Here is a 15939-nt window from a genome sequence, read left to right as displayed (position 1 = left end):
ATTTTTTATGTCTGCAGAATGAACTATTCAAAAATGGCAATCATCATCTTGGCTTGCAGAGTAAATCACAGGTCACTGGGTGCCCTACTGTCTCTCTGCGTTTAGAGTACCTGTTCTGGCGCATCCAATCAAGCCTGCTTTATTCAAAAGTTAACCGTCTGCCCAATCACAGGCCTTGTTCATGCACGCTGCTCCTCTAAACAGGTTTTAGGCTTAAGGTGAAATCCCAGATAAATCCTTTCCATTTAGCTACATGATATGGTGGCATTATCGTTGTTATTGACCTAAATTGTATTTGGGAAGACACGCCTATTTCATGTGTTTCTGTGAGTAACATAAAAAAAATGTTTTATCACTATATTGAACAAAATAACCCTGATTACAGTATCACAAGCCATGACAACGTAGCCTTGCTCCAAAACTTTCCAAATCCCCTCATGGATCTTATCTTTCCATCTTATCCACTGTTTTTGCTGCTCTGCGTTCCTTCTGACTGCTCTTTGATTTCTCTCTCTCGTGGTGGCCTCTGATATAATTAAGCTTGCTGTATAGAGTCATGTGATGGTGGGAGTCAGGTTAAGAGTTCACGTTTGTTGTTTGTGGCGGGGGGGCAAGTCTCAACCTGCAATGGCATATATGGACTGTGAAGGGAGAGGATAGTGTGCGTACATCGTGCAAAAATAGTATCCGAGCAAGATTTGTTTGATCAATGCCAACGACTCTGTGATTACTGTAGGAGGAGCTCAGAGTTGTGGCCTCACGGTTCACTCTCTGGTCTGCCCTCTCCTTATTTTAACTCTGAAAAGAAGAAAATTAATTTCAGGAGCTCACAGCTGGAGGACGGTGGCAAACATTTCAGTCACAAACGGACGAAAAATGCAGCTTCAAACGCCTGCTCTGATGGCTCGTCCTTACAGTCATGAACATACAGATTTTTTCGTCAGTTACTGGTCTTGGAGGAGAGCGGTGGCTGACCAAGACAATTTATCATGACTGTAGAAGTAGAGGTTGATAAAGGTTGTTGTTACTATTAAGTGTTGTGCTATATATCATCTTCCTCTTGCTTGTAGTGTTATTTATTCATCCAGATTACTTTTTTTGTCAGTTGCCGAGTTTTGGCGATACCTGCCAACATCCTGCCTAAATGATGTTGGCACATGGACGATGCAGCGGCCGGTAGCTCCTCCAAATTTCATTTCATTAAGCAACCCTGTATTGTAATGACCAATGAATTACCTCGTACCTTGTGTACCTTGTTCTCTCCGATATAGTGGAACTAGATGGCACTCGGCTTGTGGCGTTCAAATAACCAAAAAAATACATTTCAACAGCAATGTCTCTTGCCAGAGATCATGACCCGGTTACTCAAGATAATCCATAAACCTTGTTGCGACCAGTTTCATGTGGGAACTATTTTGTTGTATTGAACTATGCCGTATCACTCTGCAAAATGAAGCATGCATCTATTCATGGACGAAAGGCTGGAGCTCGTGACCGTGTGGGTTGTAAACATCTGTAACACGCTGTACCGTTAGCTTGCCTCTTGTCCATGAGCAGTCGCACGCTTCCTTCCGTGCGGTGACACAGAAAGAAAATAGTTCCTAAATGAACCTGCCCACAACAAGGTCTGTCGATTATCTTCAGTAACTGGGTCGTGATTTCTAGAAAATGACTTTGCTGTTGAATTTTTCAAATGTATTTTCTTTGTGCACTGAGAACCACAAGCTGAGTGCCATCTGGTTCCATTATAATCAAGAGAAGGCAGACATGTCCAAAACTCAGCAGCTCGCACCAAAACAATCTAAATGGATGAATAAGACTACATGTAAGAGGAAAATTACCTATTTTTATTTTTGGGGTGAACCGTCCCTCTAATGCTAAAACATTTTCATAAGTTCTTACACAAAAAAAACAAAAGTTTTAGAAGAGATGAACATTTAAGGAAAAATACAATCTTTTATAACACTACATGTGTGTCCAGGGAGTACACTAAATAAAAGGATCACTAAACAAAGCCTAATAATGGGAAACAAATGCACCACGTGTCTCTGACACAGTCCAAACAAAAACTGAGTGTCATAAACTTTATGAATTTAAAGGCTGAAGCTTAATTTACTCAACCTCAAGATTGTTTTGGGTCAAATTTCATCATGTAGATTTTTTTTTGCAGTTTTCGCATTCCATTCTACTAGATTGTGACATTTCCTGTTATTTTTTGTCCACCTGCCCCATTCACAAGCCTGACGTCATAAATCTGTACTAAGGGGAAGTTTGTGTGAGGGTTAATCCCACGCTCGCCTGCAGCATGAAGCACATGACACACAGATAAGCCGCAAACCCGTATAGCACGACAGGAGCAGCTGTGAAATTCTCAGAACGATTCCTTCTGAGACGTGTTGTTTACCTGCGCAGCGTTGACCACATGCTGCTGACATGAGATTTCCTTCTCCATCTCCCCTTCGCTCCCTCCCTCCGTCTCTTTGTCCGTCGCGCTCTCGTCCTCCTCGTCAATGCCGCTCTCTTTCTCCAGAACACTAAACTCCCAGTCCTCGAAGGCCCGAACCGCCGCTTCCATCACCTCTTTGTCCTGCAAAAAGTCAAATTAAAAAGTACAGTTGTTTTGATGTTATAATTTTGTATCACAGAGTGAAGGCCGACAAAAATCAGGAAAAAGTCTCCTGCACACTGTTCACTTCACTTGCAATTAAGTTTAATGACAGCAACGTTTCGGTACTTAGACCTTCATTAGGTTATCTGATAACCACGTTACCATATTCATCAGGTTATCTGATAAGCTGATGAAGGTCTAAGTACTGAAACGTTGATGTCATTAAACTCAATTGCAAGTGAAGTGGACAGTGTGCGGGAGTCTTTCTCATGAAATTTTGTATCAAAAGGGTGCATACTACAATATTGTACACCTACATCTGAGAGGCTGGTTCCTTTATTTGCTGAACCACAAATTGGTAATAGTACTTTCCTTTTTTGTTGTTTCTACTGCCCCTGTGGACAAAAGCGGTATGAGCATCACCACCTCCTGCCGTACAGGTCTTCTGATCTAGCCGGCATGTGCATTTGTTTTGGAAGCGAGTAAAAGAAAGGTGTATTTCTTAAAATCTTTTTCTTATTTAAAGTTGTTTGAAGGATGCATAGGAACAAGGTAATGTGTCTGTAATATGATGACGGTAAAACCAATTAAACTTTGTGTTAGAGCCGTACCACCAGACGACAGAGCAGCTTCTTTCCTCAGAAAAAAAACTGGTGTAATTTTGTGACTTATGTGTCCTGATCACAGGGATTTATTTAGAAGAACTTTATGGAAATAGCCAATCTTCTCACTGTTGGCTTCATTTGTTTCTGTAGGTCATATGAGGCGTCAGTATCAAAATGAGACATTTTCATAACCAGTTAAAAGTTTCATGTATGTTTAAGATAGCTGCTAATTTAAAGGAAATCTCCATATTTTTTTTTTTTTTTGACTTCCATGCCAGATGAGTTTCTCTGCCACAAAATGCAGATGTTGACTCAAGACAGACGATGTAAGAATCAAAGACTTCAGAAAATCATATTTTTTTTGTATTTTGTCAGTATAAGCACTGGTTTTAATGCTTCAATGCCAAAATGAACCTTAAGAATATTTCCTAAAAGTTAAAGTGCCGGTGGGGGTAAAAACTTTTACAGCCTCAATGCTACATAACCAAAATACCTGTTCTCTTTCTTCTTGTTCAGTGTGTACTTAGGTCTGAGGTTAACTGTGTGTTTGACTGTGTGTTTGAGTGTGAGTTTCTAAGTTTGAGTGTGAGTTTCTAAAATCTCTTCAAACAAATCTGACATGTCGCAACACAAAGTGACGACCTGCCTCTGGACTGCACCAAACCTGTCCTCAGATATAATGTATGCTTTGTTGGTGTGTGTCTTTGTGTGCATGTGTGTCAACTTCTGACACACTGACACATCAGGTCGAACAGGTACTGAACAATCACACTTTGTGCAACCAAAAAGAAAAAAACAACATTATGTCTAGGAGTCAGGAGCCAACGGAGGTATCAGTTGCGGTTTTATTTGTTATTTGGAAAGCTGCCAATAACATAATTTATTGGACTGGACTCAGTCCTTCCTTAGTAAGCAAGTTCAGCAAGATTTTGGAGCCGTACTGGAAATGTTCAGCACCGGAGTCACATCCGTGTGGCCACGTTTCATAATACATGAGTCACAACCTGCACCGTCTCCAAAGCAGGACATAGACACAGGCCATTTTTGTGCTGGTTTTGGCTGGTAACTGAAACATTTGAAATCTGATAGATTTTCTATTTAGATCATCTAGATAGTTTTATTACCATGAGTTCTTGGAAGCGTGTCTGTCAGATTACAGCTGCACTGGTCAGCTGTGTTGTCGGGATTTCTGGCACAACGTCATGAAGACTTTCTAATGATGGTGTGCGAGACAGAGAATACGACCGCCTGTTAAAGTGAATTTTGTGTATTTTGTATCTTATTTTATGATTCCTAATGGCTCCATTTTGACCTGACGGCACAGACACAGAGGCCTAATGCACGATATTTGGCAGATTGTTTCATGAGAGCTTTTAACCCATCACACACAAAGATAAAATAGATTTTATACACGTATCTGACATGAGAAGAAACTTTCTTTCAGTGTTTCAAACTGATTAGTCTGATTTTATTCATCTTCGTGTACGGTGTATCTTAACAGGTGGAAGAAGGCGTTCATTTCTTTCTCTTTCACACTCCAGGTTTTGTTTCACCTTGTGCTGCTGCAGACTCACTCCGACGGTATTCAGTTCAGACTTGTTGACACATCTAGTGAGACTGCTGCTGTGACAAATGTTAAATGTTGACTCGATCCTCAGCCGCTCACCTGCTGCAGCTGCAGTTTTAGCTGTTCTCTCTGGCTCTCGGGCTGACTGGGGATCAGTTTCTCTTTCTCCTCGCACCTCCTCTTCAGCGCCTCCACCCTGCGTCTCTCCTCCTCCAGACGCTCTCGCTCCTGCAGTTACAGACATGGCAAGACAGGAGTGAAGCAAGAGCAGGTCATCACCTAACTTTTAAAACAAAAACGAAAACCTTTTTAAAGGGGAAAGGCAAATTCACAACTATATTATTTACAGATTTTGTTCTTAACGACCACAGACATCAACTTCAAACTGGCTCTACTCCAACAGTCACTGCATGGGAAGTGACTTATCATCGAGATGATCTTGTGTTGATGTTAGTGGAACGTTACTGAGCCCACACCTTTCTTCTTGTGAAATCCCTCAGGCCAGCTTCTTCCGTTGTGATTGTGTTATTCACGTTAAACCATTTGAATGTTAAATCAACACTATTAGTCTTCATTGTCTCCAGGAAAGGAGGAATTCAGTTGGTCGTGAATCGTGACAGAACACCACAAATCATCGCATCAAACATCACAAATGCAGCATATACATGTGTAATCAATGAAAAACAAAAGATATTTATCTTATTACACAATACCTTTCCTCTGTCGGTGTGTCTGGGCCTCTCCGTCGGTCTGCTGTCCAGCTGTAGGGCTTGCAGCCTCTGTGTGTGTCTTTGCAGCTGCTTCTTCTCCGTCTGCAGCTCGCCCTGCAGCAGGGCGATCTCCAGCTGCAGCTGAAAGGACAGGAGACGAAGCTGAGCTGATTCATATTGACCAGACGTTGAGCAAGTCACAGATATGCATTCCTTCACCGTGACCGCGCTGGTGTTTGGAAAGACTTAAATGTGCGGACCTCAGCAGAGACACAATCAAAATTGTTTTAGTGTTTTTCTTGTTAATTTGCTGCAGCCTCAGTGGAACCAGAACAACCTGATGAGCAACAGATGGTGAAGATAACGTACTCTTACTGCAATTTACAATTATTTTCATAGATTCATCTGCAGATTATTTTCTCAATGATTAATCCTTAATTTATTTATGAAACATCACAAAATAATGACAAGAGTTTCTCTGAGCCCAAGGTGAGATTTAAAAAAAAAAAATTATAATTAATTATTATTATAATTTCACATGGGCAAGAGCAAATAAGCACATGACAATATGATGACACACAATATATCGTCACAAAAGGAAAAGGATAACATTTTGGACACATAAAAGTAAGGAAAAAAGTCAAATAAAGCAAAATAAATCACCTTAGGATCAAAATTTTAGTCGGATAAATATAAAATAAGAAGAAAAATTCATAAAAAACAGATACCCACAAAAAAAACAAAAGACGTTAAGCATCATGGGATCACGGGAGTTAAATCTCGCGACGAAGAAGTGTTCACAGACGAGGTCATGTTTTTAAATTTTGTTCACACTATGTTTACACTCATTCGCCGACTTTCCTTTGCACTCTCTCCCAGAAGTTAAAGCGACAGACGACTAAAGGCAACGCAACGTAACTTGTGAAAACTTAGTTAGGTGTGAACATTGCTGGAAATATTTCCAATAATGCAAGTAAACTTTAATGCAGACATTTTAATGCAGAGATGTTACATATTTATCTTTAAAAGTGTTTTGGCCACAATCATCTAACACGCTCACCTCTATCTTCAGTTCCTCCTTCTTTTGGTCGATATCTGTGATTCGCCGTTGGAGCATTGAGAGCGACGGCAGGACCCTCAGTGAGCCCAGCTCCAGCTTTTTAACGCAGGACTGACAGAAGCGGAGGAAGAAGGAGACCAAGTCACCACAAGCAAGCTTTAAAACGCTCAACAGTTTAGTCTAGAAATGTGGGATGATTCACTGGTGCAACATTTCTTTCTTCTTACCACCACCACCGCTTTGTTTGGCATTACAGAGCCGACTTACTCCATCATCGCCAGCTTCATCTCACTCACTCACCTTCTCGCTCTCCGTGCTGCTGCTCTCCGTATCCGACTCCGCCCCCGAGGAGGCGGGACTTTGACCTCCGGCCACTCTGCTGATCCACGGCGGCCGCATCCCCTGCTGCCACTGGCTCCTGGTGCTCTCCATGTTGTGTTGGGGCATTTCTGAAGGCCGAGACAGGGGAGGCAGTTAATGAGAGCTACACGGCGGGGGACTTTGGTGATTATTGTGGTAATCTAATCTGCTGCACGGCTGAAGGCGCATCAGGGATCAGGTGACAGTTCACAGCTGAGTAGTACTGAAAAACACAGAAATCCCCCCCCCCTGGTTTCCAGAAAGCGGTGTGTGATGCAGAAAAAACCCAGCAGTGAAGAGGAAGCAATAGTGAACGAGAGGAGAGCTTTCAGGATGTGGGCGATGGTTTGTGGTTGTGTTTCAGGGTCGCTCTCCTAGTGACAGACTCTGGTGTGTGTGTGTGTGTGTGTGTGTGTGGACACAAGCATGATAAATAATAGTCTTTTCTGTTGGAAGTTTTTGATGTGCATCAGCAGCGGGACAGAAGATGAATGGAACTAGAACAATCAAGACAAAGCACCCACAAAAATGAAAGTTGGAGCACATCAGAATAGACTTTGAAGTACTTTCATGTTGTACTTTTTTTGTTCTGTCCGTCACATTCATGTGTTTTACACGAACATATATCATTACATAGTGTTTACACTGCTTTACATCAAAGGCTTCCCATCATCTGGGAACATGTCAACCTAAAGGCCAACATTATCCCGGCCGCTTTATTCTGCTTTGTCCTTTAGTCCTCTACTGTGTGGCCTCTTTTTAAAAAACACACATGCTTACAGAATCACACAGACCAAAACCAATTTGTGGGAAAATACTTTTCACTCCTATTGTCCAACCTTTTTCCCACCATCTTCCCTCGCCCTCCGTGCCCTCCCTCTCTCTTTGTAGCCAGACCTTATTAGGCTGCAGGGAATGCAGCGCAGGGAGATAAATATACAGCCGAGATACGAGTGAGGGCTTCCAAACAACGACTGGCACACTGACATCGAGAGGGAGCTGGAAGAGGGGGAGGCACGGATGGACAGAAGGAGGAAAGAGAAATCGACAGGAAATGGAGTGTAAGATGTCAAAGGCCTGTGTGTTGTTACCAGAAATGCACTGAAATGTGCGACATGGAGCTTTAAAGTTCACAGAGGAAAAAACACAACTATTTCTCATCACAAAGACGTTTTTAATGCAACTCCATCAGATGTAATCACCAGTGGCCAAGAACTGTGTTACTGTGATCCTAATGGGACTTTCATAACAGGTTGTTAATACTCTAAATGACTGATGATGACATGGATAAAATGAATTCAACTTTACATGAATCAAATTAACAACCAAGATAAAGAGTTGAATAAAACACTAAACTTTAAATTGCACTTTCACTTTCAGGACCGACAAGTATGTCACCGATGTGAAATGAAAGAGAACAACCATATCAGTGGTCCATGACTAATGCAAGTTTCCATCTTCCATACAGTAAAGTTTATGATACAGATAAACAGGCTCCCATGTCAGGAAAGCTCACACAGTTTTATTTTCATTGACCAAACCTTTAACCTTAGAGGGCCAGAAATGAAACTTAACTTGTAATATATTGTATTTAGGGCTGTCACAATATCAGATTTTCACTTAACGATCATCATGGCCAAATTAATGAATTATAACAATATTATTGCGCTATCTGTAGGGAGGTGGAGAGAGTCTGAAACTTCTTTTTAAGGAAAGTCTATCAACCTCTCAGTTACTAGTGAAAAGGCAACTGGATGAACTCACAAAGAAAAATGCACAAAAATGATTCCTTTCATGCCGTTACTGCACAATGATGTTCAAGTTTCACTGAATGTTATAAATGTGGAAAATGTTGAAGACTACTAATGATTTCTACAGTTCTCAGCTGTCCAGTAAGAACTCTCAACTTCTAGGAAACACATGGACGAGAGAGCTTCCCACTCAGCGACACTATCATCCAAACATCAGCACAAATGTTTGCAGTCTGACCTCAAGCTAAAGTCCACGCAGATACACTATCAACCCTGTGGAGCCGAGAGAGAGAGAGCCACACACAGTCAGGAGTAAAGTTCAGGTTTTCATGTTAGGACAGCAGTTTGTCAAATGCAACAAACAAAAGGCTCTTTAAACAAGAGAGAGTGAGACAGGAGGAAGAGCACCAACTATGGACTTGAGCTGTTTCCAACTATTTTAATAATGGATTATTGTTCAAGTCATTTTTCCAGGCAAAATTGTCAAACATGAGCTGGTTCCAGTTTCTTAAATGTGATGATTTGCTGCTTTAATTTGCCTTTTATAATCATAAATAAAGAGTCTTTGGGTTCTGAACTAGAGCCCAAATGATACTGATACCATTTTTATGGAGTAAAGAATTACGATAGATATATCGGCCGATAAAAAACAAGTTTTTTGCAATGATCCCTCAATTGTGGTTAAAAACGTATTTTAATTTGACCGTCTAAAAATGGCTGAAACAGCAAACTTTACTGGGAACTTAATAATTCAAAATTACCCCAAGTATCTTTAACTGCATTATAATCTCTTAAAAAACAACAAATAGACCAATATTGATACACAGTGTCTGTGAACGGTCAATAACAGCCGAGATGTTGGCCAATTTATTTATCAGTCAGGCATAAAGCCTTTAAACTGTTGGTTTGACAAAAGAAAGACAATTTAAAGACGTCACTTTGGGCTCTGGGAAATTGTGATGAACAATTTTGCATTTTTTAGACATTTTAAACGAGTAATTGTGCAAATAATCAGCAGATTAATCAATAAACAAAATACTCCATAGTGGCAGCCCTACTATGGGAAACAATATACGCAGATACAGAAAAATGAAAGAAAAAGGCGAAGTTCAGCCTGAGGGCCACATCAAAGAACAAAACACAGTTTTGTTCCTGAAATAATTGGACTTGATTGCGGGGAGGGGATCGCCTCTGGAGAATAAGATAGCAGAGAGGGAGCGAACAGAGACGCACTTCAGCATCAAGCGTGCATGTGTTTGTGTGGGTGTATTTATGTGCGAGTTATGTAATGACTACCCAGAGGTAACTCAATACTTTACTCAACTCTCAAACTGATCCTACAAGACTTCAGGACTCAGTCCGCAACACTGGTATCAGCAATAACCACGAACAGCTGATTCACCATAACACAAACACACACACAGTCAGACCAGTGTGAGGCTCATGTATGTTCAACAGCACAACACAATGATTCATGTGTCATATTGTCTCGTCATGTGCTCAAACCAGCAAAGTCTTATCACTTCCTTTAACTCTGAGGAGCCACTGAATTCTCAGTTGTCTCCATTAATATCACTCTCAAATAATCCATATAGGAGGTCAGTAAATAAGCAGTTTGTACTTACTGACACAGCAGGACACAAACAAGACCATCACTTGAATTTGTGCTCACTTTTTAACACCGAGTGTTTTTTAAAAGCAAAGATAGAAATCTAACTTTCAACAGCGACAGTTTGTCAACTGAGTGGTCAGAAACACTAATGGATTTTATCCAGAACATTTCATTAGCTGCCGTGTTGTTTGTTACTTGAAGCGCTGAGACTTTTCAATAATCATCTGTAACTCCGGAGGCACATACAGGAAAGATTATGTCAATTTTTCTCACTCATTTATAAAGAAAGGTTAGAGCAACAGATGCTGAAGATATTACTTCATAGCACTGACATACACCAGTGAAATCAGCTGGCATGTAGTAAGGGGAAAATATGTCATTAAAGAAGGATTTAGGGAATATAAACAGTGGAAATGGAATATAACATTCATGATTATGTTTTCACTTATGTACAATCACCCGAAACTAAGAACTGTGCTTGTTACGTTGGAATCAGCCCTTTATATTTACAGAAGGAGTGGGTCCTCTTCCAGACAATCCTCCATGTTGCACCACCGTGGTTCTACAGTAGCCAAGAAAGGACAAACTAAACCGTGACAACTTAGGGAGGGCCTTCTGCCTTTTTCACATTTTCATAGCCGACACAGGCTCTCTAACATGTTTTGGGAAGGTGAAGGTGAGTGGAGGGGTATTCAGTCAGTTGCAATCTGCAACCTCACTGCTAGATGCCACTAAGTCCTTCACACTGGACCTTTAACGTGAAAATAATGTCTAAAAAGAGCATTTTGAAACGGACCAGGTTTTTGGCTACATGTGCCACTGAGCAGCTTTCATAAGCATGCGCCTCCAAAGCTGTATCCAGATTTTAATTGTTAAATCTATGCCACGCCCTCAGCCTCAATTGAAGCTGACTCAGAGGACATCATGAGGCATTTTATCTGTGCAGCTGTCAATAGGCTCAACAGGCGTATATAACTATTATTTACACATCAAAGTCTGTTTATAGTTCATGAGAAATACTACTGTACGTGTGAAGTCAGAGGAGTTCCCTGTTAAGGCATGAGGGCGATTATTTTCAAACTTCCTCTTTCAGAACCACTAAAGGCATTAAAACAACTGTTTTCACAGACTGAATAGTACTCGCTTGTTTATCGTGTCCCTGTGCACAACTGTACTACTGTCCTCGCAGCATGTTAGTATCACAGTATGTCTCTTGCCCACTGGCACCGAGACCTGGGCCGAAGCATATTTAAAGTTTGACTTATCTGCTGCTCAAAGTGAAAAGCAGAATATACTGCAGCTTCCAAATGATGCAAACACCACACAGCAGCCCTCTGAAATGACCTTGTCCCTGCCAGGACCCCTCATTGGTGGGTGGCTAAAAGGAAAAGTGAGGCTAAGCATTGTGTACACAAAAACCATAAAGTCAACACTGACAACAGCTATATTCCACCAGCAACACGCAGGACAAAAGGGCTCTGACGGTGGCATGCTCTGTGTGGGTGTGAATGCAGATTACAGCCTGTCACTATGCGTTCAATGCAAGGGCAGTATAGGAAAAACATGTCACACGTGGAGCATGTGAGCTAAACTGCCCTGTAAAGAGGGGAGCGGTGTACAATGCTGAATTAATCCGCAGAGGCTGAGCTCGGAGTCACTCTGAGTTCACTCAAATCGACTGCTGACTGCTGACTAACAATTTATTACTCATGAATGGTGTTTTTTGTAGCTACTGCTGTGATACAATATAAATACATGTCACAATAATAGTAGCTCCATATGCAAACTGAGGCAAGAAACAAACAGGAAGCTGAGATAAAAAGTTAAAGATGCAATATGTAAGAATTTAAGCTAAAAACATTCAAAAATGGATTCAAAATAATAAGCAGAATGTGCAGAAATAACAGTTTTGACATTGTGTCATCTATGTATTGTGTTGCAGAGATATCTACTGATGTTAGCGTGCTAACCAGCTAGCCTCAGCCTGTCCCGTTCCAAAGCTCCTGTGCTAGCTGTATGACCACCGACACACCCCTTGTCCCCAGCTCCCAGTCTGGACCGCTAGCTGCACAGCTAACTGAGCTAAAGGCAGCTACAGTTAGTGGTTACTATGGTGATATGCATTTGTTTGGAGTATGAATTCAACAGGTGGCAAATTTTTACATATTCCACATTTGAAATACTGAAAAGTAAAAAAATTGTAAAACAAACACAAAAAAAGAGAAAACCTTAAAAATAATCAAAGTAAGTAATGTTTAAAACAGATGAATCAGCAGTGCACAATAAGAAAAACTTGATTTTCCAAGTTCAGTAAAAGCAGCCGGCACCTGCAACGTAATCCTGATGTACGTTGTTACATATGGGTTACATTAAGAGACAGTAGCAAAATTATTTAATGTGGTTAAAACACATTAAGGGTCTTCACACTGCAGCGCACAGTAACCCAGAATTAGAGAATAATATATCAATACAAAGGTCGATTCCAACTTTTTCATCTTTTAATGAATGACTGGAAAAAGGAACTTCTTTGAAGAGAATGTGAAGTGACCCAGTTCTGACACGGACCAATCTCTGGGTTACTGTGCACTGCAATGTAAACAGTAGACAGGTGATGTGTGTTAGCTCTGTGGGCTCAAGCAGAATGTCCAATATGGCACAATATGAGGGGGACTGACCATGACACAGACTTTATTTCCCTTAAATCACTTGTATTCGCTTTAAAAAAAAACAACAGAGAGACTAAAAGATTAAAAGTCTGACTGTCATGTTAGGTTTACAGACTAGAAAATATTTCCAGAGGATTAGTAAGTTGTGAAATCAGTCATGCTCACAACAACATACATTCACTGCATTGTACTGTACAAGTGCAGCCTTTGCCTTTAACACAGTGGCATGACACAGACCCGAAGGGCTTTTACGATCAAGATGACAACATTTTTCTTTGGTTACTGTACGTGGTGTCCTCTCATCTGCAGAGGGCAATAAGATCAAAACCAGCTATTAAGCCTTGTGAACTAGTAGGACAATTCACATGTTCTTTTTATTGACCACAACTGCAGCTGTGTCTTCCATCAGACCAAATCTCCAGTCTTTTAAACTCTGTGTTTAATAGCAGACCTGACATCATCACATTGTCATCTCAGGCACACACATTTTCCAGAGAGAGCACAAGTAATTTTCCTATTTTTATTGTCAAAATGGAGATGCTAAAGTTCTTTGCTCTGGCACCTCCACACTTTGGCTCTCACCAAAGAAAAAACACATGACGTCTTGAATGAAGTTTGGTTGAAAAATACACATTATATGTATGCAAGCTTACATATGTTTAAATATGTATGTGCACTCATTTACAAGAAACTGACATTTTTATGGACTTGTCCTACATTCGGGCAAAGAGCATGCTGTCACTTGACAGATGAAATGCTGTGGACTACCCAGCAGCGACCTCTGGACCTGCTGCATGTGGCTCCTGCAGGCTCGGCTCTGGGGACCAGGAAGCTGTCATCACAGCACTAGTTTATGAGCAAGAAAAGCAGGTGAGATGTGGGTGGTTTGTCACCCAGCTGTCACTGTGAGAAAAGTGACAAGCTCTGCCTGTCACATGGGTGGCAACGCATATGACAAAAAACACTTATGCAGCTAGTTGAGCTCAGAGTCACATGCAAGAAAACACAGCCAGCACGGGCCTGCGTTTCCTGCATCAAGATCAACAACTTAAACCACTTCAGCGCTGTAAAACAAACAGCTTGTGGTATTGGGGTCATTTCTGCACTCAATCTGTTGTTTCGTGGTGGTTTTTATTTTTTACATTCCAGTGGAAAATTGGCTGACGAGCTGATGTCAGTTTGAAATGCTGTGCAGTGACTACAATGGCAGCTGTATGCGTGGAAGATTTTTGAGCCATTTAAAACATCAGTGGTACAGGTCAGGTTTTGTTCAGTCCCACAGAATCCAGATCTAAGCTTAAAGATCACCCAAAAAATAAAATTCAATTATCTCCTCACCTCCTTGCCGGTGGAAAATCAAGTTAAGTTTCCTGGTGCACAAAACATCTCTGGAACTTCACATCAAAGCAGCGTTCGCAGCATTCTCCTGAACAAGAAGTAGCTGAGGACCAAAAACCATAAAATGGCTTCATACAGATCGTCCAGGGTAAAGTCTCCGGAAACCATGAGATCCCAAATTGATTTGAAAAGACGTTATTTTTACCCTCGACCCGCAGCTGACCTCGTGCACCCAGTCCTGACAGGTTGCACGCTAAAGCTTCTAGCTTAGCAGCTACAGCGAAGATTTTAATTAAAAAAAATTGTTTAAATAATTTTAGGGATCAATTTGGGATCTCTGGGAATCCGGAGACTTGAATTACACCGGACTGGCTGCATGGAGACATTTAATATATATTTTTTCAGTTGTTATTTTACTTTTTAAAACAAGTCCCCATCTACTTCAGTTGATTAGGAGAATGCTGCAATGCTGTTTTGCTGTGAAGCTCCAGAAATGACTTCTGGATTGTAAAACTTTACCCAACTTTCCATCAGCATGAGGGTGAGCAGACTTAATAATTGCTTAATTTTCATTTTTGGTTGAACTTGTCCTTTATAGGTTAGGCAAATTTTAAAGCAGATGAAGCCGATATACCAGTTTGTGCACCAGTAGATGCCAAACCTGGGCATCGTTTCAAAAATATTAAAACTAAGGTGATGACGATACCCAAGTTTCACTACCAAAGCCAAAATAATACTTTACCAACACCTTTATCAAATGTTAAGCAGTAACAGCTGTACAAGAACTTTGGTTGAATACAATCTAAAGTAGTCTAAAAGAAATGAGTCAACAAGATTATGAGTCTGAGCAGACTCAAAACTTCAATCAAATGCAAAAAGTTGAGGTCAAAATTAAAGGCACTTTGGGAAATGTAGGAAGGAAAGCGAGTACATTAAAAATAAAAAAATAAAAAACAGAAAATGTTAATGCTCATTAAAAGCAAGCAATAACACACAGGAAGTTGCGATGATGGTGACCAAAGCAGCCGAACCGTGATGTTGTGAACAAAAACAAACATTCGGTTCCAACTTCTCTGTTATTTTGCAGAAACGTTCTCGGTGAACATTTATTCTGGGGATTTGTGTTGCTTTTCGACATCTCTATGCAGAAAATGTGACATATTATGTCTTTGGAACAGATAAAGAAAAGCATAGGTGTAGATAATAACATTAATGATGGCTAGATTTGATTTAGCTGCTTCAGCTTCAGGGTGTCACGCGTGCTGGCTCACCGTCACGGCATACTGAGAAATACCTTTGCTGTCATACATGAAAACATCTGCTGATGCAGCCCTCCTGAAATGCAATAAATATCACAACCAGAGAGGTTTGAGGGACAGAGAGGTGTCCTTTAAACTAGACATACATCTACCTGTCACCTTTAACCCTCCCTACACATTTGAAAATCTACTTAAACGAAGCACTGTAGATATACACGGTGAGAAAATCCATTATCAACTCCCATTTGACTACTGTGTGCAACTCCTGGCATCGGTACAGGTTCGACCGCACCGACAGAGATTCCTTTGGCCTGAGTAAATCTCTGGGAAATGTGATGCAAGAAAACAGTGATCCATTAATGACAGCCCAGGATGTAGGGCTCAGACACAGACTTGTACAAAG

General features: G+C 40.8%; 1 protein-coding gene across 2 annotated transcripts in view; it reads right to left on the bottom strand.

Annotated features, from left to right (window-relative positions):
- phldb3 (pleckstrin homology-like domain, family B, member 3) overlaps nucleotides 1-15939 on the bottom strand; it is a 29652-nt gene that overhangs the window by 12465 nt on the left and 1248 nt on the right. For both annotated transcript variants that reach the window (XM_073485108.1, XM_073485107.1), the window contains exons 2-6: nucleotides 6851-6999; nucleotides 6551-6661; nucleotides 5494-5631; nucleotides 4880-5008; nucleotides 2405-2587 (exon numbers count right to left, since the gene is read on the bottom strand). In XM_073485108.1, coding sequence (XP_073341209.1) covers nucleotides 2405-2587; nucleotides 4880-5008; nucleotides 5494-5631; nucleotides 6551-6661; nucleotides 6851-6997 — 708 coding nt within the window. In that variant the 5' untranslated portion in view covers nucleotides 6998-6999. The remainder of the gene's footprint in view (nucleotides 1-2404; nucleotides 2588-4879; nucleotides 5009-5493; nucleotides 5632-6550; nucleotides 6662-6850; nucleotides 7000-15939) is intronic.

The sequence above is a fragment of the Pagrus major genome, chromosome 17 (assembly GCF_040436345.1).
Source record: "Pagrus major chromosome 17, Pma_NU_1.0".
NCBI lineage: Eukaryota > Metazoa > Chordata > Actinopteri > Spariformes > Sparidae > Pagrus > Pagrus major.
Note: the sequence above shows the minus strand (reverse complement) of the source record. Positions and strands in the feature narration are given on the sequence as shown.